The 25,483-nt window shown below is 46.1% G+C and overlaps 1 protein-coding gene across 4 annotated transcripts in view; it reads left to right on the top strand.

The window, feature by feature from the left end:
* The window catches only part of TTC7B (tetratricopeptide repeat domain 7B), a gene marked incomplete at both ends in the record, with an annotated part of 236,690 nt that overhangs the window by 92,074 nt on the left and 119,133 nt on the right, over positions 1–25,483 (top strand). For all 4 annotated transcript variants that reach the window (XM_080707808.1, XM_080707806.1, XM_080707805.1 and 1 more), the window contains 3 exons: positions 8,539–8,617; positions 15,196–15,368; positions 23,070–23,133. In XM_080707808.1, the coding sequence (XP_080563934.1) occupies positions 8,539–8,617; positions 15,196–15,368; positions 23,070–23,133 (316 nt within the window). The remainder of the gene's footprint in view (positions 1–8,538; positions 8,618–15,195; positions 15,369–23,069; positions 23,134–25,483) is intronic.

The following is a 25,483-nucleotide window of genomic DNA, read 5'->3' as shown; positions in this document are numbered from 1 at the left end:
CAGGCCCCACGGGTCCCCTCTGCCTCGGCGCTGCAGTAGTCTCCAGCCTTTGGTGGAGACGCTGTGCTCCTTCCCGAGGGTGCCAGCATCCCGGGTGCACAGCGTCTCCACGGAGCATCCTCACACATCAGCTGAGGTCTTTTGTCACTGTGGCTAGGCCTGTGAAGGGAACAGATAGCTACGTGGATGAGTGAGTCTGGCTGTGGGAGACCTTTTTTCACCCTTCAAAATTAAGCGATTCTAGAGAAGTAAAGTGGGTTTGCGTGTGCCGTAACCTGACTGGAAGGTAGATTCCAGAATCCTAAAAGGTTTTTGAGCATTGGCAGGCTTTGAAGATAGTAGTGATAATGGCAAATATTTTAAAAGCACTTTGTGCATGTATTACTTGCAACAGATCAACGAGGGCACAGTTACTTCATTTGGCAGGTAATTTACTCACCTTGGTCATGAGGAAGCCCCGTTGCTGAAGTTGCCCAGAGTCCAGGCCCAGGCCCTCGCCCAGGGTCAGCGTGGATCTGAACCCAGACGGTCTGGCTTAGGTTTAGAGCTAGGTGTATGGATGCCCAGACCAACAATTTGAAGGAAAATCCATATGTGATAGATGCATCCTGGTCAGTTTGTTGAAATATTATTAAACTAAGGAATCCAAGTATATGTTGATACTGATGGGCTTCTGGGATTAAACTGAACATCATTAAGATATAAGTTCATGCCTGATCATATTTATTTTGTTTTATTTATTTTGGGGGGATTCTGAGGATGGAATCCAAGGGCATTCTACCTCTGAGCTATACCCCCAGCCTATTTTTTATTCTTTTTTTTTCTTTTTTTTTTAGTGGTACCGGGGATGGAACCCTTCTACCTCTGGGCTACACTCCCAGACATATTTTATATTTTATTTGGAAATAAGGTCTCTTAAGACAGCGAGGCTGGCTTTGAACCTGTGCAATCCTCCTGTCTCCGCCTCCCAAGCATGGGGATTACAAGCGTGCGTCACCACGCCCAGCTTTATTCTTTATTTTGAAACAGGGTCTCACTGAGTTACAAAGGGCCTCACTAAGTACCTGAGGCTGTCCTCGAACCATGATCCTCCTGTCTCAGCCTCCCGAATGCTGGGATTACAAGCGTGCGCCACCACGCCCGGCTTGAGCGTGTTTGTTGATTGACTCCCTATTGCATTCCTTGTGTCTAACTCCTTTTCTGGCGCACAGTAGGTATTTTCTATTGTGTGCGTGCGTGAGTGTATAGAGTAAAGAATGATACCTTTTGACGGTTCCTCAAAGGTTGAAAAGGAAGAAGGGCGTGAGCTGGGACAAGCATGTCCATATTTGGCTTTCCTCGGGGCCTCAGGGTTTTAGGGGTGTGGAGGACAGGGAGAAGGCCGCGGTGTTCTTTCAGCTGTTTTGGGCTCTCAGCAGCCTGCCCACCTTTCAGTCATGGGCCTTTAATGTGGCGTGGAGGAGGGACCCGTTCACACGTCCCTGGCCTGGCGCATTAAATTAGAACCCGTGGAGGCCACCCGATTGCTTTGTGTCCCCGCGTGCTGGCAGGCCCGTGGCACCCGCTCAGTGTGCTGTTTGCAGCCCGGCCTGCTGCCTGAATGTACAGCTTACTCCACTTTGGTCGCGAGGAAGCTTTAGTTGCTGAAGTAGTCCAAAAAATGTTGTTAAGCCTAGTACAGCGCCCATTAGGTTGAAATGAGACATCTGGAAGCCTCGCCTGCTTGTTCACAGCCCAGCGTGCATGGCTGTCGCTCCCTCCGTCACGGTATCCAGGCTGCAGCTGGCCTGCTCTGTGGATCCGAGTCCTTTGCTAACCAGGCCAAGGTTGTGGGTTTGATCCCTGGCCCCTGACTGCAGCGCGCCATCTGTCTTCACAAACACATGTCGCTGGATCCGAGGCGAAGAGTGTGCACCGGGGGAGAAGCTGGATCCCGTTCCTGACAGCCGGCCAGAGTGTCCTTCTGCACTGTGAAGGATGTCTTTTTCTTCTTTCATTCTCCAGATCTGGATATCTGGTTTAGATTTCAGAGCTTTTCAAAATGGATGATGCTAAGGGTTACATAAACAAAGGGAAGCAGTTCTCGAGCCTGGGAACTGAGAGCGGTGGACCTGGAAGACGCAGGGTACATTTCAGTTTTCCGAGGTGTAAGTGTTGGCCGGGGCCACGATGATGATGGCGTACATCTCGTGACATAGAAGAATCTGCTTCCGTTGTCCCCGGTGAGCATGAGCACTCTTTGCGCCAAGGAGATGGGAAAGAGTTCAGAATACAAGGTTTTTTCCATCTTCCCTTCCTCCATCCCTCCCTCTTTTCCTTCCTTCCTTCCTTCCTTCCTTCCTTCCTTCCTTCCTTCCTTCCTTCATTCTTTCATTTTTCTGTGGTACTAGGGATTGACAACCCCAGCCTTTTTATTTTTTGGTGGTACTAGGGATTGAACCCAGGGGTATTTTACCGCCAAGCTACACCCCCAGCCCTATTTTATTTTTTATTTTGAAACGGTCTCTTTCAGTCTCCATAGTTTTTGAAACGGGGTCTCACTGAGTTGCAAAGGGCCTCGTAAGTAGTCGAGGCTGTCCCCAAACCGGATCCTCGGATCTCCTGAATGCTGGGATTACAGTGTGCGCCACCACGCCCAGCCTATTTTGCACTTTGAAGCAGGGTCTCATTTTTTTCTTTCTTTTGGAGGTAGCCAGATTATTCTGGATCACTGGATACCTGGCTAGTTCTGAGATAGTTGGGGCCAGGAGAGGTAGGTATGAAGAGGGTCTTGACTTTGAAGGTGGTTGCGGTTTGGTGGGTGGACAGACATAAATACCAGTGAAAATCAGCTTTGTCCGCTGTGCAGGCTCAAGCCAGGCGCAGCCTTCCTGGCGCCACCGGGAAGCAGCTCAATCTCTGAGGAAGCTGTGAATTCCCAAGCGTGGTCTTGGCCTTGGGTCTTGAAGGATGCTTGTGAGTCCCCAGGACCCTGCAGACAGAGAAAGGCGCCTGTGGAGGCTCAGGAGTAGGGGTTCCTGGAATGCCTGGAAGGAAGGGTTTATTATTATTTTTTTATTTGGTGGTACTGGGGTTCCTGGAAGCCCTTCTACCTCCGGGCTATACTCCAAGACCTATTTTATATTTTAATTTGGAAACAGGGTCTCTTAAGCTAGTGAGGCTGGCTCCAAACCAGCGCGATCCTCCTGTCTCCGCTTCCCAAGTGCGGGGATTACAAGCGTGCGCCACCACGCCCAGCGAAGGAAGGGTTTTAAGACCTAGAAATCCTCATTCTCCACCCAGCTCTCTAAAGCTCTTGCCAGCGTTCTCAGGTCTGTCACTAGATGCAGAAAGATAGCCCTGCTCAGCCTCCGGCTGCAGGTAACACTGGGACGCAGGGGCTGCTTTCTAGTTAAGGGGGCCCACAGCTCTGCCATCTGCCTGCCCAAGCGCAGTAAGGAAGGGGCATCCCGGGGGGGTCCTGATGCATCTGCTCACCGTGGTTCAGACTCGTTTATTCAGCACATGCGTATGGCATGGGCTCTGTCTCTCCAGGGGCCTGGGTAGGGTAGTGATAAAAGTGGAAATCTCTGTCGTGGAGATCCTTGCATTCTACGGGGGTGCAAAGCCTCCTACGCTCTGTGCGGTGGGGACACTACACCCCGTCCACTGGTGCATCCTCAGGGACCCGCCTGGAGCCTGATAGGACACGTTGCTCAATCCCATTGAAATAACCCACCGCTTAAGCAATTCAGAAGAACCAGCTGGTAAGAAAGAACCTGGAAGAAGCCTAACAGTTTTATTGCTCAGAGTGATCTATTGCGTTGACTTGTTCTGTAATTGATTTTTACTCATAAAATTCTCAGCCAGGAGGAAAATTGAAATTCCTCCGGCAAGTACCTTTGCCGTCACCCCAAAGGCTTGTATTCGCATGTCCACTGTGAGTGTGCATGACGTTGGCAGGTCTTATGGAACGGAAGTGGATCAGGGGCCTGGGTCAGAGTTCTGGGTCAGAAGATAATTTCCACAGACATGCTAACAGGAGTGATTGTCTCTTCCCACCCTAGTACCAAGAAATAAAAGGAGAAACAACGGGGGGATGTGTTGAGCTTGGCTCTGTGCTAAGCTGCCACAAGCTGAACAGGATCTTGGGTCCCGAGTCTCCTGGCCTTGGTTTTCCGTTGGCAGCTGGGGCTCTGGCTTCCTTCCTGAATACATTTCCCCTCACCAAGATAGCACAGAGGGCCAGGAGACAATGTTAATGAGTCATAAAGCAGAACAAGGCAAAACTGGATGCCACTGTAAACTTATAGTAAGAATGCAAATTTTCCAGACCAGCCTTAGAAAATGCTACTACAGGGCTGTGGCGGGACTGGAGCCCGGTGCCAGGATAGGGGTCGAGAGGGAGGGCCAAGGCTAGAGATCAGCACTGACTCCCGGAAGGAAGCAGATGACGCCAGATAGGAAAGGGAGGAGAGAAGAAAAATGGAAGTAGGTCAAAGACAGCAGAATGTGTTAGCAAGAAAAATGTTGGACTTCCCAGCTGAGGGGAAAAGAGAGGTCTGACCAGGAGCGAGGCTGGGGACACTGGCCTCCAAGCTCTGCCTAGGGCCTGGCGGGGCAGTGGCAAGTGAAACGGGCTGCTCCTGCCTGTCCAGCTGAGCCACAGCTGGAGCTCAGGGACCCGCAGCTGCTCTTCCCTGGTCATAACCGAGCGGTGGGAAATCGTCCCACCCAGGGGAAACGCAGGGGCTCCGGAAGCCCGTGGAGCAGCGTGCAGAAGATGTCCCCCAAGTCCTGACAGCTCTCCAGAGCTCCCGCTGCCACACGCTGGCAAAAGCCTTCCTTCTGAGAACAGTTGGCCATCATGCGCTCTGACATCACCGTGCTGGCTCAGCCAAGGGTGTTGAAATGGAAAGAATGACCTCATGCCGGGGTCTGTGGAAACCCTCAGAACCAGGGAAATTCCTTGGCTCTCTTGTCTGCACTTTAGAGTGGAAAGTTTAAGCGATGGTTCACTCTAGATGTTTAATGCCTCCCAGCATTTTAAGAACGAGCTAATAGCTTGGAGACTTGAAGGTAATCGTGTGAGTTTCATTTCCCTCAATTGGATGATTTCATAGCATTTAGATTGTAATTCTTACAAGCTAATTTCCTTTGTGTGTGTGTGTATGTGGTAATGGGGAGTGAACCCAAGAACATTCTACCTCTAATCAACATGCCCAGCCCTTTTTATTTTGAAACAGGCTCTTGCTACATTGCTAAAGATCTCAGTAAATTGCTGGGTCTGGCCTCGAACCTTCAATCCAAGTCCTGGGATTACAGGCATGCGCCACCATGCCTCTAGCTTTAAGAAAAATTCTTCTTCTTCTCTCATAGACCAAGTGATTGGTTGAGTAAGCCCATTGGTTGGGAGCATAGCTCAGAGGCAGAAAGCTTGATTGTCTAGTGTGCATGAGGTCCTGGGTTCAGTCCTCAATATTGGGGACCTTGGGGGGCTATAAATGTTTAAATGTTATATAAGATTTGCTGAGATCTACTTTTGAATATTGGCCTTTTCTAATACTTAAAATATACAACTAGCCAGGTGTGGTGGCGCAAGCTTGTAATCCCAGCATTTGGGAGGCTGAGACCGGAGGATCGCGGTTCGCGGACAGCCTCAGCTACTTAGTGAGGCCCTCCGCAACTCAGTGAGACCCTGTTTCAAAATAAAGAATAAGCCGGGAATGGTGGCATATTCTTGTAATCCCCACACTTGGGAGGCAGAGACAGGAGGATCGCGCAGGTTTGAAGCCAGCCTTGCTGGCTTAAGAGACCCTGTTTCCAAATAAAAAACATATTAAAAAATAGGTCTGGGAGTGTAGCCCGGAGGTAGAAGGGTTTCCAGGAACCCAAGTACCACCGAAAGAAGGGAACAAAGAAAGAAAAAAAGAAAGAAAGGAAAGAAAGAGTAAAGAATAAAAAATTGGACAGGGGGTGTAGCTCGGAGGTCACATGCCTCTGGGTTCCATCCCCAGACCCGCAAAAAAAAGTGTGTGTGTGTGTGTGTATATATATATATATATATAATCTTTCCCCTCCAGCCCCTCTTCCTGATGTTGGATAGATCTGTGGTTGGTGGCAGTCAGCCTCCAGGTAGTCTATTTAGGGTGCCACATCTCACTAGAATAGGTCACACCTTGGGTGGTCTTCATTTCTGAGGCTTCTATGGATCTTTTGTTTACAAGCAGGATCCTTCCCAGCTTCAGGAAGAACTTGATTCTGAATCCCAAACTCGCCAGGAATAAGCTTGAAAAGCGCTGGAGAAAAACTCCTGTTTGCTTCTAAGGCGTCCTTGGTAGCAAGCGCCCGGCGGCCAGCTCTGCCTCACTGTGGGCAGCCGCCTCAGGCCTGGGGACTTCTCTATTCTTCCACCAGAGGGCCCCGGTCCTGCATGGGAGGAACCATCCTGAGCCTTGGAGGGGTGTCAAGTTTCTCTATCCATCATTTATCTCTTTGGGCTGCAGAGGGCATTTATCTCTTTGGGCTGCAGAGGGCATTACCTCAACCACTGGACTTCCTCACCTCAGTCTACGGGTTTTCTTTCTAATTTTGAACTAGGACCTATGAGTATCTCATTAGCCAACATTGCTGGAACACACAAAATTTATGTCATCTCTATTTGCATATTTTTTCAATAATTTGCCTACTAGTGGATCAAAATACACACCTGAGCTCCCAGATTCATGTTTGTCCCTTCTTGTAGAGTCACATTTCTGGTTTAGAGCTTGTATTTCTTTTACCCAGGAATGTGATCGAGCGTGGTGGGAGCTCCCAGCCTGCTCTCTCGCCGGCCTTTGAACCCCAGCAATTCCTTTCACTTCTGTGCAAACTAGATTGCGTTGGGTCATTGAGAGCTAGAAAACTCGCTGCTTCTGCAACTGTATAAACAGCTCATTCTGCGAGGAGGGCAGGGGACACACTGCACGGCCAGTCCTCTTTGCAGCCTTCCCTGAGTTATGATGCTTAGCTTAGCTTAGATGCTGCTTATCCGAGGCCTGACTTCCAGCCTGGCAAAGCAGCCCTTTGCTGGGGTCTCCAGTGACGTGCTCTGGCTCGGGTCCTGCAGAGTGCTGCTCCTTTTATACATGGTGGGAGCGTTCCCCATGATTCTGGAATAGAATTAGATTACCATGGCCGTACTGATCCCTTTCTTAGCTGCAGCTATTTCCTTTCCTTGTGTTACTTAAGAGAACCAGGCTTCAGCGCAAGGCAATGGACTCTGTTGCCTGTGAACATGGATCTCATAAAAACAGAGGAGAAAGCAGAGGAGATTGCACATCCCAGGGCCTATGACCTAATTTTTATCCACGTCTCTGTGAGGGCTCCTTAGGGCTGCGGTGCTGAGCACAGCCTTCTCTTTTTATGCCACCATAAAGCTTCTGCTCTGCTATCATCTGCAATATGTGGGTGAGAGGAACATGGGCGTGTTTATGGCCCTACACCAATAAGCCATTAACTCAACGTTCTGGGCTGTCCTTGTGAATGAGAGCCCTGGGAAGTCATGTAAGTATAAGATACAAATTGATAGCCCTCGTGAGTGCTTGCAGCTTACAGAACCCACATTTTGATTCGATACCTTTGTGTGATTTAAAATGTCATGCAAGAAGAGAGCCCGTGCTTAGAGAATCCGCCGCTGGCTGCAGAGGCTGGCTGGCAGGTTACCACGGCTGACCCGTTCTGTGGCGTTTTGGAAAGATGAGATGTGTTCTAACGAGCAGTTATAAATATCACTGAGTTATGTCATGGGTGACGGCGGCTCTCAATGTAAAGGGACCGACTGGGCCCAGGCTGCAGAGAGGACGAGTGGGGCCTGGATATATTGACTGGGATGTCCCTGCAGAACAAAGTGGTCCTGAATGAAATGTGCCATGAGGTGTCTCCGTCAGGAGCGCGGGGCAGAGAGATGTGTCTTGACCACACTCGGAAAGCCCCAGGTGCCAGGCTCACAGCGCCCTCGGAAGGACCCTTGGATCTTTTTGTCAGTGTGGAGTTGGGGGGGAAGCTAGAGATTGATTTTATGGATTTATGTTTTAAAAGATGCAGTGGTCACTTGGTGGCCCTTTGACCATTTATTTTTATCTTTATCCTACCTATAAATTTGCAATAAGAAGCTTTTCCCTACATTGCACCCCCTTGCTAATATTCATACACCTTTGACCCAGTTACCTTTTAAAAGAAAATATGGACTTCAGAACCACTCTGGTAGAGCCGTTGGAAGTTGGAAGATAAAGCCTTGTAAGATAGTTGTAAGATAGTTGATTTTTTTTTTCTTCAGAACTGATTTTCTGGGTTTTATTTTCTTGAGGAAATTTGATTGGGGTTAGAAAGCACAAAAGATCCTCAATCTTAGGTTAAACTTTTCAGAATTGGCGAGAGACGGACACGTGCAGAATAATTGTTTGCTAAAATCTAGCCAACAGCTTTTTATGTAGACAAAATGCACTGAAATATGTGTATAAAATATTTAATATTAATGCACGCCAGATGGAAACCCTGTCAAATTCTGTGTGCACACAGGAACTTGACAAGAGGAGTCGGGAGATTTCGAGAGCTCCTCAGAGCAGTGGAAACGAGAACGACACAAAACCTGCGAATGGTAAGTGTGACTGGTGGCTTGGTTGAGGCCAGTCCCTGGGGCTCTTGTCATGTATATATATGTATTTGCATTTGCACATTCTGTGTACATGTGTGCGTGTGTATCATCATTTACCCATTTAAAGTGTACATTCAGTGGTTCTTAGCATATGCACACAGTTGTTCAGCTCTCACTAATACTTAATTTCAGGACACTTTATTCACTCCCAAAAGAAACCCAATACCTGGCTTGGCCTGGTGGCGCATGCCTATAATCCCAGCTGTTCAGGATGCTGACACGGAAGGATCACAAGTTCAAGGCCAGCTTGGGCAACTTAGGCCCTGTCTCAAAATAAAATTTAAAAGAACTGGGGATGTAGGTCAAGGGTAGAGTGCTTCCCTAGTATGTGTGAGGCCCTGAGTGCAATCCCTAGTACTACAAAAAAATGAAGGAAGGGATTAGGGAGGAAGGACAGGAGAGAGGATGGGAAGAAGGAGAGAGGGAAGAAGGGAGGGAGGAGAGAGGGGGAAAACCTATAGTCATCAAAAGTCAGTTCCCGTTCTTCCTTCCCCACAGACCCTGACAACTAATAATTTACTTTTTATTTCTTTATTTCTTTTTATCTTCCTATTTTGGGTTTTTCATACAGATGTAATTATACAATATGTGGTCTTTTTTGATAGGCTTCCTTCAATTAACATAATATGTTCAAGGTTCTTCCATATTGCACATTTATTAGTATTTCTTTTCTATTTATTGCCAAATAATATTCCATGTATGGATGTACCACATTTTATTTACCCATTGATCAGTTGATGGACATTTGGGTTTTTTTCACCTTGAGCTATTGTGAATAATGGTGCTATCAACATTTATATACAAGTTTTTGATTGGATATGTGTTCTTTTTTCTTGGGTATATATTTAGGAGAAAAATTACTGGGTTACATAGTAACTGTGTTTAACCCTTTGAGGAGCTATGATTATTTCCCAAAGTGGCTGTGCCATTTTACACTCCCACCAGCAGTTACAAGGGTCCCATTCTTCACATCCTCAGGATGCGTGTTCTTACCATTCCAGTTGTAGCCTTCCTAGTGAGTAAGCGGTGCTCTCTCATGGGTTTGACTTGCGTTTCCCTGGAGGCCGGGGATGCTGGGCATCTCTTCCTGTGCGTGTTGGCAGTGCTTTCCTGAAATACAGGAACTGTGTCTGTGAAGCAGCCAGCGTGGAGGCCTCCTGGAAGCCTGTGTGTTGAAGGGTCAGTTGTACCCTTATGATTCATATCAAAACCTAAACAGGACAGTGCAGATTAGATCCTGAAAGACGCTAAGTAGTTGACAAAGAAACTTAGCAGAGAAACATAATAAAGATGATTAAGCTCTGATTGATCAGCTGCTCTGCTTCCCTGTGGACTCGAGTTCCCTCTTAATCCTGCCCCCTTCCTCTCTGGAGAAGTTCTTTAATTACAGCTCCTTGCTTGCCTCATCGAGCCGTAGCCACTGGGTGTTTGGGTGAAGGCCTGATGATTTCTAGAAGCCAAGCAAATGCTACATGTCACAAGTTGGTGTAGCAGCCTGATAAAAGATGGCAATTCGTGTCTTTTGCTATTTATGCTCTTGCCTTTCCATTATCATGAATCCTTTAAATGTCACGGGGAGTATTGCCTCAGGTGTGACTAAAAGATTCATGTCATGGGAAATAAAGCTTTGGCTTTATGTGGGCCTCCCCAGGGCGGATCGATGTCGACTTAAAACATGTGGGGCCAGTGGCCAAACTCTAGGCCTTCCTGGAATCATGATGTTGGGATAAGATGAGCCGCTTTTACACACGCACACGCATACCACCACCACCACCAAGAACTTACTCAGAGCCAGGCGTGTGGCACACACTTGTAATCCCAGCATTTGGGAGGCTGAGACAGGAGGATCGTGGCTCACAGACAGCCTCAGCTACTTAGTGAGGCCCTCTGTAACTCAGTGAGAGCCAGTTTCAAAATAAAGAATTAAAAATAGGGCAGGGGGGTGTATCTTGGAGGTCGAATGCCCCTGGGTTCCATCCCCAGACCCACACACACACAAAAAAAAAACCTTACTCAGTCTTCCCTATTTATTTATTGATGACATGTATATGTGCCTTAAGTTCAAACAAAGCACTTTGATATTTAGGGTTGTTTAAGGCAAAAGAAGCAGCAAGAATGCAGGTGAGGAGTTCTTTCAGATTGTCTTCTATCTCAAATTTAAAAAGTCCCAGCACTCCATAAAACTTTTCCACTCATCAGTATGAACAGCCTATTCCAAGATCTCAGAGCACAATGAAAGTAGCTGACTAAATTGGCAAGTGGTTTTCTAATTACTTTAAAAGCATTGAAAAAAACCCAATCTTTCAAAATTGCTTAAATATAGAGCAATTTGTTCATATTGTTGACTTGCAAATATATATAATTTAGAGAAATGACTGGCTTTTTCCCCATTAAAAGGTATAAGTACCCTGAGAATACTGTGGGAATTTGCCTGCTGCTTACTTCAATGTTAGTTTTTGAATCAGAGAATACTTTCTACTATTGTCTAAGGTTTATTTCAAATCAATGTATTTTTACTTTTTTCTTTTTCTTGGTAGCAGGAATGGAACCCAGGGGGTGCTCTGCCACTGAGCTCCATCCCCAGCCCTTTATAGTTTATTTTGAGACAGGGTCTTGCCAAGTTACGTTGCCCAGGCTGGCTTCCAGCTTGTGATTCTTCTGCCCCAATCTCCAGAGTTGCTGGGGCTACAGGGGTGTGCCACCATGAGGAGTGTGTATTGTCTGGACAATTTGGGGAACTTGGGGTTTGTTTATGTTGTGGTATAGAGCCTTGCACATGCTAGGCAAGTGCTCTACCACTGAGCTATATAACCCCAGTTATAATCCATTCAACCTCAGCTCTAAGATACAAGGGTCTTAGAACAAATACGTGTCTGCACTCTGGCCTCAGGTTCCAGCGGAGAGGTTCTGGGACAGAGCCTGGGGATCTGTTTTCTAAAGTTTCCACAGGGATTCTTTGCTTTCCCTATTCGAAGGCACTTCCTGGGCCTTGTTCATTGCTCTTGGTTTACACTGGACCCCAGAAAACTTCTCCAGCTTGTGCTAGACAATTTCCATCAGCCTTAATAAATAACTACACGATTCTTTGTAGATTAGCCAATAATTGCAAATTTATAATATTTCTATGGGATGGAAGTGTTTTGTAAGATTGATTGGTGTGAGGTCATACTAGGGGAGAATTTTAAAGGACATGTACAGTAATTCCACACCTAGGAATATGTGCCAAAGAATTGAAAGCAGGTGATCAAACACAAACTTGTGCACAAATGTTCCTAATTGCACTGTTTTCAATAGCCAAATGGTAGAAACAACTCAGCGTTTGTGAGCTGAAGAAACAAACACATTTTGAAGAAACAGAATGTGTTATATTCATATAATGGACTACTATTCAGCCATAAGCAGGAGTCAAGTATGATGCATACGTGGTATAGATGACTCTTTTTTTATGAGTTTGTCTCATTTAAAAAAATGTATTGGTATATTGTATCATACATCTTAATGGAGTCAGGGTGGCAGAGGCACACATGTGCACATACTCAGCCCTTCCCCAGTCCTCTCCCCACTCCCTCCCCCTCCCTCATTTAATGTTTGGCTTAGTGATTGACTTTGATGTGTTTGTGAATGTACATCATGTACATCAGGGAATTTACCTTTCCCCTCCCATCCCCTCAGTTAGCTCGCCTTATTTGCTCATCTATGGTTTTTCTTTCTTTGTCTAGAGTTCCTCCTATGACCCTTTTTCTCCCTAGCTTCCACATATTAGGAAGAAAACCTGGTTTTTTACTTTTTGTGACTGACTAACCTCACTTATCATAATGTTCTTCAGTTCTGTCCATTTTCCTGTGAATGATGTAATTGTGAGGACTGATATCTAGAACATACAGGGAACTCAAGAAACTCACCACTAAGGAAACAAATAACCCAATAAAAAATAGGCAAGTGAACTAAATAGACACTTCACAAAAGAAGAAATTCAAGTAGCCAATAAATGTATGAAAAAAATATTCCACATCATTAGCAATCAGAGAGAGGCAAATGAAAACTACCCTGAGATTTCACCTAACTCCAACTAGAATGGCCATCATTCAAAACACAAACAACAAATGCTTGTGGGGATGTGGAGAAGTGGGAACTCTAAAACATTGTTGATGGGATTGCAAATTAGTGAAACCACTTTGGAAAACAGTATGGAGGATCCTCAGAACATTGGGAACTAACTTACCATATGATCCAGCAATACCACTTCTGGGGATCTACCCAAAAGAGTGGAAACCAAACCACCAAACTAATGCATGTGTATCCTACCAACACAGTTCACCATAGCCAAACTATGGAGCCAGCCAAGAGGTCCATCAACGGATGAATAGATACAAAACTGTGGGATATGTACACAATGGGATTGTACTCAGCTGTAAAGAAGGACAAAATTACGTCATATTCGTGGATGACTCTTGACAACATTGTACTACCTGAAGGAGGCCAGTCTCCAAAAGACCCATATTGTATAATTTCATTTCTGTGAAATGTTCTAAGTAGGTCGGTTCATAGAGGCAGAAAGGCGATCAGTTGTTTCTGTGGCCTGGGAGGAAGAGAGAGTGAGAAGCGATTGCTTAAAGGGTATAGGGTTTCCTCTGGGGGTGATAAAAATGTCCTGGAACTGGATAGTGGTGATGGATAGTGTGAACACACTAAATGCCACTGGACTGTCCACTTTAAAGTCGTCTCCTAGGATCGGGAGGTGGCAATAGAAAAAAGAATTTTTATACTTTTCGTGTCCCCACATGACAGATTCATCCTAAGAATGCAGTTCCTTAGCCACTTTTCTTTAACGTTTATCTCCTAGCTACAGCGTGCAGAGGGTATTTCTGTCAGTTGGCGTTTCCAGCAGAAGTCATTAGCTTCTATGACTGCACTGAGATCAAAATGAGTCCAAGCTGGAAGGTTTAAGAAAACAGCAGAGGAACAGTTTAGGTCCTGGAAATTGTATTCCTAAGAGATCTTTACAGATGGCTCAGTCGGGGATGATCGGAGTGCATTTAATTTCACATTTTTATAGACATTTAGAGGCAGTTGGTCTTATTTGGGAAGAATCAAGAAAACTTGCCTTAGCCCAGTTGTTATCAGAAACCACCAAGCCCGTGATTTGGTTGCGCTCAACTTTCCTTGGGGAGTTTTAAGAGATTTCACATGGACGAAAGCCTAGCAAAGTTCTCTCCTGGAACATACTTGTTTAAAAAGGCTCACTTTCAGGGGATATCGGCTTTCTTTGTGTGTATCTTCCCAAGAATATGAAAACCTGGTGGGACCCCTGCTGGCTGAAGTGTGACTGGGCCATCTCTGACCGCCACGGTGGCCTGCGTCACCCTGGATCACATTGCTTCTATTTTCAGAGGGATTTTTTTTAACTTCTTTATTCCTGGATGATTATAAGCCAAATGAACTGATATGCACTAGTGTACAAAATACTTCTTAGTACATGGCCACAAACCTCCTCCTCTTAAATCATTTTGGTATGTCCTAGGCAGTGGGATAATGGAGGGCTTTGGAAGACTAGGAACTTGTGCTAACCCAGGAGGACAAGACCCAGGTGTTTCTGGGTTTCCATGGTGAAGGGAGAGGTACCTATCCAGCTTTGAAGAAGGACTTTCTCCGTAGAAGCCACATAGCCCTGTTTTGCCATCTCTATTGCCCCAGGCTGGTGGAGGCCTCCGGGCCGCAAGACCCAGGATAAACTGAGAACAGGGCATTAGGGTGCTGCGTGCCAGGGATGGAGCCATGCAGGGCAGGTCATTGGCATTTCTGAGAAGAAGACATTCTGGAATCTGGAATCCTGCAATGCACCCATATTGTCAGGGAGGTTATATATTTTTTTCTTCAAGGATGGCATCGCCTCTGTCAAGTCTGGCTTTCTGCCAGTTTGAGCTTTAGCATCTGTTGGAAGGTGATGAAAATATCTGCAGTTCATCTGGTATTTACAAGAGCTCCTGGAGAAGGCCTTAGCTAAATGTCCAGTTGTTTTAGGTACGGAACATGTTTAGTATCCCAGATGTAACAGACAGGGCAGCATTGGAAAAGCATGAACCTTTTTTTTACAAAAGTTTCCAAGCTGGGCATGGTGGTGCATGCCTATAATCTCAGTACTTGGGAGTTTGAGACAAGAGGATCAGTGGTTCAAGGCCAGTAACTTAGCAAGACCCTGTTTCAAAATAAAATAAGGGTGGAAGTATATCTCAGAAGTAGAGGGCCCCTGTTTTCAACCTCTAGCAACACACACAAAGACACACACACACACACACACACACACAGTGAAAACAGTTTTCAGATATCTTAGTATGTCAGATTTTCTTTTCTTTTTTTGTTATAAACTGGTATGATTTTCATTATAGAAAAAAATATTAAATTTTGAGTCACGGAATAATGTCTAGTACAAAATGATAACTCCTGAATATTTGGTGAATGAATGAATGAATAAATATATGTTTTAAATCCATGGCCACATCTTTGCCTCTTTGTGTACACAGACAATAGCCAGGCAGTTGGCGGAAATCTTGCTGCGGGGCATGTGTGAGCAGAGCTACTGGAACCCGCTGGAGGAGCCACCGTGTCAGTCACCTCTGGACGATCCGCTCCGGAAAGGAGCGAACACCAAGACCTACAGCCTCGCCCGCAGAGCCCGCGTCTACTCAGGAGAGAAGTATGGAAGCCGGCGTTCTCAGTCAAGTGCTTAGGGGTGGGGAGGAAATGTGGGAAAATTAAGGGTACATAGAAGTACAAGGGCAATTTTTTCCCCTAAAGAAAATCAGATGAATAAGTATCAGTTAAGTCTGGTAGAGATACAGCATCACTCTCATGACTTGAGCCATTATTGGTACCATGAGGACATTTGAAGTTGACTCCGCTTTCCTCCTGGCGTTGGGCCGCCGTTCTCAGCTGTCTCTCGTGGTCTTTGGGATTCACACTCCATTTGTCATGAGAACCTAGCTTCATGCAGCAATCAGGGATGCAGGTAGTTTTAGGTCAGAGCTGATATTTTTTTTCTTCTTCAGCCATTTCGTGATACTATTTGTGTTTAAATTTAACTAAACTAGATACAAGAACAATTAAGTAATCTATGATTGCAAGGTGAGGTCTTTTTAGAACTTCTTTATTTTTTTAAGTTTTAGTTTTGGGATTTGAGCACCTTGGGGGGAATGGGCCTGGGAGTTGCTGCCTTCTCGGGGTGCGCCTTGCCCGGGCCCGGGGCAGGACAGAGGAGGGATGAGAACAACGACTGTTCCCTCATCCCGAGGCACCCCCAGGGCCTTACCAGCCCCTCTTTGACTTGTTTGGACGAGGCCCAGTGGCCTCTCAATCCCTACAGAAAGGAAGTGGGAACATGTGCGGGAACACTCCTGAAGCCTGAGAAGGCGGGGCCAGTGAGGTGTCAGCCCACGTGCGACTTCTGAGCTGCTTTCCCAAGGCTGTCCACGGCCACTGCATCCTCTCTAACTGACCCTGGCGTCGCTCTCCCTTGTCGAAACCTTTGTGTTTGGTTACTGTTTATGTGGCTCCAAGCAAGGGAGCATATTCCAAGCCTATTTCAATTTAGTTATCATCCCCCTGCTCCACAGCCTGAGAGCCATGCGTTTGCCTAATTCGCAGCCTGAGTTCACCCCTTGGTCCTAATCTAGATGCAGAAAACAGCTGTTCCAGCACTTCCCAGGCACTCGCTGGGAAAATGCTGAGCCCTCGCGACAAACTGTTGAGAAGCAGATTTGAGATTCACATTTTAAGTGATATTTATGACTTTGAAACAGACCCTAGATCCGTTTCCAGCTTTAGATGCTTCTTAATAGCCAAGGTAGCGGGTTCTTGAAGGAGGTGGTTCTTATTCCACTTTCAGTAAGTCTGACAGACTTCGGAGCTCCCTTCCAATGTGGCCTCACCTTGTAGGTAGAACCTCTCCTGTATTCGCTCAGCCACTCAGAACTTGGCACTCTTTTTTTGTTTATTTGTTTGTTACTAGAGATTGTACCCAGGGACATTCTACCTCTGAGCTACAAGGGGAATTATGGGGACAACATGCAGATGTAGAAATGTAGTCTCTAAAGGGACCTCATAGTTTTTTTAGATTCCTTCGGATTTTTTCTGTATAAGATCACACCATCTGCAAATACAGTTTTGCTTCTTTCCTTGTAGCCTCGATGTTTTTTATTTCATTTTCTTCTCTAATTGCTTGGCTAGCTTCTCCAGTACAATGTTGAATAGAAATGGCAAGAGCAGACGTCCTTGTTTCTTTCCTATCTTCGGCAGTGAATAGCATCCAGTTTTTCATCATTAATTCTAGTATTCACTATTGGTATTTGTAGATGCCCATTATCAGGTTGAGAGCCATCCCGTTCATTCTAACTTTCATGAGTATTTTTGTCATGAAAGTATGTTGAATTTTGTCAAATGCTTTTTTTGTATCTCTCGGGTTGATCATATAGTTTTTGTCCCTTATTCTATTAAGGTGTATAACATCAATTGATTTTCAGATATTGAGCCGGCCTTTCATTCCTGGGATGAGTCCTACCAGATCATGGTGTATAATCTTTTTTGATCATTGCTGGGTTCAGTTAGCTAGTATTTTGTTGAAGACTTTTACATCTACATTCATAAAATATATTGTTCTATGGTTTTCTATGTTTATCTGATTTATGTAATATTGAACCCATAAAACAAGTTGGAGAGTATTTATCTTCTGTTTTTTAAAGAGTCTCCAAAGAATTGGAATTAGTTTTTCTTTAAATGTTTGGTAAAACATACCAGCGAAGCCAGGTGGTCCTGGGCTTCTCTTTGTGGGAAGCCTTTTGAATACTAATTCTATCTCTGCCTATAGGGTTATGCATAGTCTCTGTTTCTTCCTGAATCAGTTTTATTAGTTTGGGTCTTCATAGGAATTTGTCTATTTCATCTATTATCTAGTTTGCTGACATGTCATTGCTCACAGTCTCCTCTCTTTTATTTCTGCAAGGCTGGACGTCACATCCTTTTCCTTCATTTCTCGTGTTAGTAACTGGCTCTTTTCTCTCTCTGTGTTTGTGGGCTGTCATTCCAATGAAAGCTTGTCAATTTGTTGATCTTCTTGAAGAACCACCTTTGGCTTTGCTCCTTTCTCTGCTGTGACTCTACTCTACTTCTGCACTCATCCTTATACCTCCATGAGTTTTAGTGTTCTTATTTTGTGTGCTCAGAACCCCACTTGGAATGTTAGTAAAGGGAGAAAACCTGTCAGATCAACCTTGCTTGGCTGTCCCCAAGACAGGACTGTCTGACCAGTCAGCAGTGTGGCAGGAGGGATACCCTCACCAGTTTAATTAGGCTAACGGGGAGGTGAGACCCTAGGTTATGTTCAGACTTCATTTTGGCCAATAGTCTTGAACCTTCCTCCTTCTACACAGTCTCTTATGGGAGGAAGAAGCCAAAGCTTATTTAGATGGCACAGGTCTGTCTAGCTCCCGCAGACCACAAGGACCTCAGAATGTTAGCCACAATGGAGCAGAGTCAAAAAGAAGCTCTTCCAGAAATCCACGCCCGGTCTCTATGCCCTGGGCTGGGCATGGAAGCAGAACACTCCTTCTCTGCCCATCTTGATTCTTAGGGAGATAAAAAGTTGATAGCACCAGGTAGAAAGAGGAGGGAGCACCTGCCACAGGCCATCTTGCTTCCTTTCTTCTGGGTCTTTCTGTGAAGAAATTTTCTGCTCTGGTGCACTTATTTTAGGATAAGCTTTTTATTGCTACATAACAGACATAGAGAAAAATAAGTCCGAAGTTTAAAACTTGATGAATTTGGCCAAGTAGACACAGCCACATAATTAGCATCCTGATCAAGAAATACGCACCGCCAGAGCCCTGGGAACCTCCTCCACATCTCGCCATTACCGCCCCTGCCCAAGTGCATCCCTGTCCTGACTGTAGCGCAGCAATTAGTCTGGGTCAGCTGGGCATGGTGCCACACACCTGCAATTCTTTTTTTTTTTTTTTTTTGATGGTACTGGGGTTCCTGGAAACCCTTCTACCTCCGGGCTACGCTCCCAGGCCTATTTTATATTTTTTATTTGGAAACAGGGTCTCTTAAGCCAGAGAGGCTGGCTTCTAACCAGTGCGATCCTCCTGTCTCCGCCTCCCAAGCGTGGGGATTACAAGCATGCACCACCACGCCCGGCCATACACCTGAAATTCTAATACTTGGGAGACTGAGATCGGAAGATCACTGGTTCAAGGCCAGCCTCAGAAACAGTGGGACCCCCAACTCAAAATAAAAATAAAATGGGCCTGGGGTATATCTCACAGGTAGAATTCTCCTAATTTCAATCCTGTCTCTCTCTCTCTCTCTCTCTCTCTCTCTCTCTCTCTCTCTCTCTCTCTCTCACACACACACACACACACACAATGATATAATAATAATAATAATAATAATAATAATAATAATAATAATTTCCTGGCTCATTTTTAAAATTTATATAAGCCAGGTATGGTAACAATGCCCTTAGTCCAAGCATTTCAGAGGTTCAGGCGGGAGGGTGGAGGGTAGCTTGAGACCAACCTGGGCAATAGAGTGAATATTTTTTTTAAAGTTAAGCCTTGCATGGTGGCACACGCTTGTAATCCCAGCATTTGGGAGGCTGAGACAGGAAGATCGCTGTTCACGGACAGCCTCAGCTATTTAGAGAGGCCCTTTGCAACTCACTGAGACCCTGATTCAAAATAAAGAATAAAAGATAGGGCTGGGGTGTAGCTCGGAGGTTGAATACCCCTGGGTTCCATCCCCAGTACTGCCCCCCACCAAAAAAAAGTTACTGTTGCATTATCTTCAATACTGTGAAAACAAAAGGCAATTTACATAAATGGAATCATACACTGGGCACTCCCTTATGTTCAGCTTCTTTTGTCTAACATTGTTTTTGAAAGATTCCCCCATATTTTTGCGTTTTGTTTTCAGTGTTGCGTATTATTCCATTTTACGAATATCCTCCAGTGCACTGGTCCAGTCCACTCCCAGTGGCCATTTGAGCTGTTTGTCCCTCTGTTTGGGTCTAATGGGAACAGCGCTGCTAGGAATGTTCTTGTACATGTTTCTTAGTACATGTATATTTCAGTCAAGTATCTTTTTCCTTTCATTGTATTTTTCTTTTTAAAAACATCTGAGGTGTCTTAGGCAATTAAGTGCATATTAGACTGTGTAATCAGCACAAGCAAAGCAGGAGATTGAACAGCGCTGTGGTACCAGGGCGTGGATGATGGAGCAGTGTGAATTCCCAGAGAGCCTCGTGTCCTGAGGAGAGGGTGGCTGTCATCAGCCGCTCATCAGGTCCGAACCCCGCGCCTGTAGCCCTCACCGGGCTTCATGCTAAGGACGGGGCGCTGAGTGGGAAGACGTGAGGTGCTGCGGGTCAGGAGGGCTTCTGGGTGGCAGAACCAAAGCCTGCACCAGGCAGCTGCACTGGCCACGGGTCTCCTCTCCTCCCCGCAGTGGTCCTGGGGCAGGAAGTGCGCCAGCTGAGGCCTGCCTGGCTGATTTGCTGAAGGACCCTTCCTTTTCTGACACGAGGGCATTATTGACCCACGCGTGTGGTCAGGAAGGGGTGTGTTGTGGGGGGACTAGGTGATGCTAAGACTGGGCCAGAGCTTCCACGTGCCCTCAGCTCACCACACGCACCAGGGCTGGGGGTCCAGCCTTCCTGTGACTGGGGCCAGCGGTCCTCTAGCTCTCCTCTGGCTGAGGCTCCCAGGCCAAGCTTCTCCAGGCATTTCTCAGTGGTTTCCAGTCCTTGAGTGATGGTGTCACTGTTTACAAAACAACTCCCTGTGGCCTGGCAGAGCTCAGGGCCTTCCCTGCACCCAGCAGAGTGGCTTTGACGTCTAGAGGGAGCTGTGGAGCCTAATGTGTCCACCTGCTTCCACCAGGCGGTCGCTCCAGACCACGGGAGAGGAGACACAGTTAGTTGAATATGGTCAGATTCATTTCTTTGGTATGATCATTGCTGTCACATACAGCAGAGTTCAGGGTTTTTAATTTGTTTATTATTTATTTCTTTAACCTATCTTTAAGAAAGATCTATTATCTGGGAGTCCAGGCAAGACCTGTTCCTGTTTGCAAACATAGCTCCTCACCCTTGGTCCCTGGGTCATTCTGTAGAGTCACAGAATGAGTCAGTAAATCGACTTAAGGTGAGAAATGGGTCCTTTGCCTGAAGGTCACCCCTGCGTTAGGTTAGAGTGGGCCCGGTGAGTGCACTGCACCGCCTGAGCCCTGCTACCTGTTGTAAGACATGCCAGGTAGCAGATGACAGCCCGCAGGGTCCTGGGAGCTTGTCTTCGCTGCTGCTGGTCCCCGGATGCTCCCTGTCCCTGTGTCCCCCACGCTGCCCTGCACGCAGCTTCCTCTGGGTCTGGGCTCAGGTCCCCACTCTCCATGGCTGAGGCCTGAACTCCCGAGGGTCTTCCTTGAGGCTCTTGGACCCAGAGAGCATGGCACAAAAGGAAGGCCCCAGCAACTGTGTCCATCCCGCCTGGCTTCACGCTGGCCGAGCAAGGCAGAGACAGGGGACGGCCAGAAATAGGTCTCAAGAACTCAGACTTACGGAGAAGGAGCATCCCAGCGTGCTGCCCTCCAGGCCTGCCTCTTAAAACTGCTCTTTGTCCTTTCTTCCCCTCCTCCCTGCCAGCCCGGGAGCCTGGAGTGCTCAGCCCATCCTGCCTGCCACAATAGGGAGGGCCAAGGAAGTGGAATTAAAATCAGCTAATGCGCTACTTGTTAGCAACCCTGGTAAAAATAACACAACCCAGCATTTAAGAAGGCTGGATGGCTCAGATGGAATTTGGAGATTACCCATGGACCGAATTGGCTGGTATTAAGTCACAATTAGCATAGGCTCTCTCTCTTTTCAATTAGTCTCAACAATGCAGAACTGACGAGCCATGAAAAGTGGTTAAGGTTACTGCTTTATTTATAAGGCCCCACTTGCATGTGAACACAGCCAGGGTACTGGGCGGTAATTGCCGGTGGGCACATATGTACACACACATGCACACACTCAGGCGGGATACTCTTAATTCAGAGCCTTTAGATTCTGTTTCTGGATTTAAGGGGGAAAAAGGGTTCCATTTTCCAAAGCACCCAGATCCCCACAAGGTGATCCCCAAAGCGAGTAATGGCAGGCCCAGAGTCCTGCGCCCCAGTCCCAGGCTGGTCCTGCCTCAAGACCACGGCTCTGAGAGTTGCAGAAACATCCCACAGAGATGTCACAGGGGTTGCCAGGGGACCAGGTGCTACGCTGTTTCTCTCTCACTCCTCAAGGTCCTCTCACGCAGTATAGAAATCACCAGCATTTCAAAGAGAACAGTATTTATAATTATTTGGGAAATGCGGGGATTTTTTTTCCCTTTATAAAGAAGGAAATCTCTTAAATGAAATGATTGTAAGGTTATTCCTAGGAAGATGTAAATTTAGTTTTTATTTAGTCATCTTCAAAATATCCAGGAGCTTCTTAACCAAGTATATTTTTATTTATTGCAAACTCATTTTCCATTCTCTGAAAACAAGTTGACTTGGCCCAATTGGTAATAACATTCACAGTTCTGCTCAAAGGATTCTAGAGCTTTAGAACAAAAAGAAAGGGGGAAAAATGCTGTAAGTCTTTAAAAGATTTTACAGCACCAAAAAATAGGATATAGAGTGTGCAGCCTGGGGTTATATTTGGTTTTTTATTGTTTTCTAATCCTCAGCAACATTGTGCTTAAAGACTTTTTCTTTTAATCCAAGATTTTAGAGTTCAGCCAAATTCCATAAAATAGATTAATAAGATGGTTCTTGCATGCCACCCCATAATAAAACATGTGTGTTTAAGTCAGGTATTTCACTAAATTCTTACAGTATTAGAGAATGTACTCAGATTCTAATATTGATCTCAAATTCGTATATCATCCAAATGTCAATGTAAGATATGCCAGTTAGCGGGTGACAGGTAAAAAGAGGGCCATTCGGTGAAATACCTGCAATTTTCACCTCCATAATAGGTTTAGGCAAAAACTTATATTATTTACGTATTGCTACAAAATACCAGTTGTAGCAATCGAAATTTCTGCATCTAATAAGTACATATGTTTTTGGGCTTTTAGCTTGGTTTTTTTTTTTTTTTTTTTTTTTTATACAGCTTTCCTCTACCCTTCTCCTTGCCATTAAATGGCACAGCTAAAATATTACTAATTCCTTGGATTACCAGAGAAATAAGCAAATTAGTTCAAGTGTCCAAATTATGCAGTGTTTTCCATGGGTTCTACATAAAAACCTAGATGCCGTTCTGCTCATAGTCGTGTATTTTGTGTTATTTTGAAGCTGCCGTATATCAAAGTTGGTTTTCTTTCTGCAGCATTTTTTGCCCTCAAGAAAATACTGAAGAAGCCTTGTTGTTACTGCTGATTAGCGAATCGATGGTAAGTGGAACACGGTTTTCTTTGCTCCTCCTCATCTCTGAAGTCCCCTTTTCACTACGTCCATTCCCTCAGTATGGTGAATTTTTCTTAGGAGAAAATACTTTCTATCGGGATTACCTGGGTGGGGAAAAAAAGTAGAGTGTGAAAAGAGGGACATTTCTTAATTCTTGGATTAGCTAATAATGTCCCTTGGTTACCTGGAGCCAAGGGTTTCTCTTTAGTTCATTTGTCCATCCATCAATGTTGGTAGAACACCAGCATTACTTATTGTATATAGGTAAACAATAGCAAAACTGACCCCAAAGGGGAACCTTGACAGGCCTTCACTCTGCCCTGGCTGGAAGGAAAATGCTGGGACAGCTCACTTGTTGGCTCTCCGAGCCTCTTGGACTGGCTGTCTCCCCCTTCCACCTGTTCCCTGGCCTCTGTGCGAGCTCAGGCCACTCCCAGCTATGATATCATGAGGGAGTTGTAGCCAGCCCATCCAATGCCTCTGAAATGCTTTCTCAGCGCTTGGCCAGATCCTTGAATTTGGGGTTTAGGACTGCATCATTAATCCTCTCCTGGGCCTGCCCTCTGCACAGCGCTAGGCATCGCTGCCCCTGCTTGAAACCTTGGGGAGGCTGTAGCGGTTCTTTTCTCTGCAGGTACACAATGCGAGCAGAGCCCTGAGCAGACCAGCAGGCTCCTGGAACTGGAAAGGACGTAGGGGGCCTCCTGTGCTCACACCTCTTTTACAGATGAGGCACCCAAGGCCAAGCAGGCTAAATGCCCAGATGGTGTGGTGCAGTGGGAGACTGTGCAGGCAGGCAGGAGAAGAAGGAATCATGGGAAAGCAAGAAAGGGGATTCCCCTCTCTCCCATCCCCCAAATGCTGTCAAATTGGAGGCATGGAATACAGTCAGATGAGAAAGACGTAGCGATGGAGTGTGAGAAGAAGGCAGGATCAGAAGAGGCTGGGACCAGCCGGGGAGGGTCGCTTTCTTGCCTCAGTTGAAAACGTTGGCTTTCCTGTTCTGCACAGTGCTAGGGATGTTTACCACAGCAGACTCTTGAGCTAGCACTACCTCTCCCTGGGACGCCCTTGACGTCATTGGCTCCGTCCGCCCCAGGATGCAGGTCGCCACCCGGGCTCATCTTTCCTTGACTGTCAGCTGGTAGCTTAGGATGGTGTCACTTGTATTCTCTGCCCTGCCTTGGCACGGCCAGGGAAGGCACACGTGTGGCCAGGCCCACAGCGGGTGGCATTTGGCCTCTGTCTTTCAAGTGAACAGGCCCCATCTGCTTTGTCACCACTCCGTCGATGGGGCTCAGCTCAGGGTGGCCTCTGAGCTAACATTCCCTTATCCCAAGCAGGATTCTTCCCAGCTGGGCAGTTAGTGTCCTCTGGGCACAACTTGGTCATGGTGGAAAGCTCCGGAAGCTTAGTGACCATACACGTAGGTCACGTGGGCAATTCTGACTGAAACACTGCTCCATTGTCAGGTCATGCGGTCCAGTCTGGGGTTTGGTAAATATGACCATCCCCCTGCCACGCTTGCTCTGTGTGGGCCGTGGAAGCTTTGGGCTGGTGTCTCTCCTGCCGCTTAATAGGAGTGATAGGAACTAGTGGTCCTCAAACCTGAGGTCCCTTTGGAGCAGTCAGGTTTGACTCTGGTGTTTAATTCCTAGCAAAACCTCTCTAGGGATGTTGAAAGTCAACAATGTCATCAATAAGTGTCATCAGTAAGTATGAAGGACCAGGTGTCCATCCCAAACGACCATGTTCCCCTGGGAACCCTAAGTGAAGGCCCCTCCAGGAGCCTCCTTCTCACGTCCTTCGACTCCTGGATGGTTTTTGTTAGGTTAGAAAATGAATGTGCTCAATTTCAGAACCCAAACGAGAATACCCTGCTTCTCAGATGGCTGAGAAAATTGTATCCTTCGTTGGTTCTGACTTGAATTTAAAAGCATAGATTTGTCCGCACTGTCTCCACCTACGAGGAACCATTTAGAACTGTTCTACTTTCTCGCTGCATAACAAATGAATTTTCTCCCAGAGAAAAGGATGAGCAGAACTGTATTTGCACAACTACCACAGCGACAATATTCCGGGGTACTTACTATTTGTGGGTGGATTGTATCTTTTTAATCAAAATGTACTGATAATTTCTCTGAGAATGGGGAGGGAGAGAGACGCAGTGGTATAACTTAAAAGTCTTTCCTAAATAGCATTTTTTTTGTGTGTGTTTGGTTTTGTTTTCTTCCAGGCATTGGTCTTTGTATGGAACATTTATAGCAAATAAATAAATAAAATGAAAGCATGTGCAGTATGCCCCACTTCCTCCAGAGCATCTTTTATTGGTTTGCA

This window comes from Muscardinus avellanarius, assembly GCF_963383645.1.
Source record: "Muscardinus avellanarius genome assembly, chromosome: 12".
In the NCBI taxonomy this organism is placed as follows: Eukaryota; Metazoa; Chordata; class Mammalia; order Rodentia; family Gliridae; genus Muscardinus; species Muscardinus avellanarius.
The sequence above is the reverse complement of the archived record's forward strand: the minus strand, read 5'-3'. Positions and strand labels throughout refer to the sequence as shown.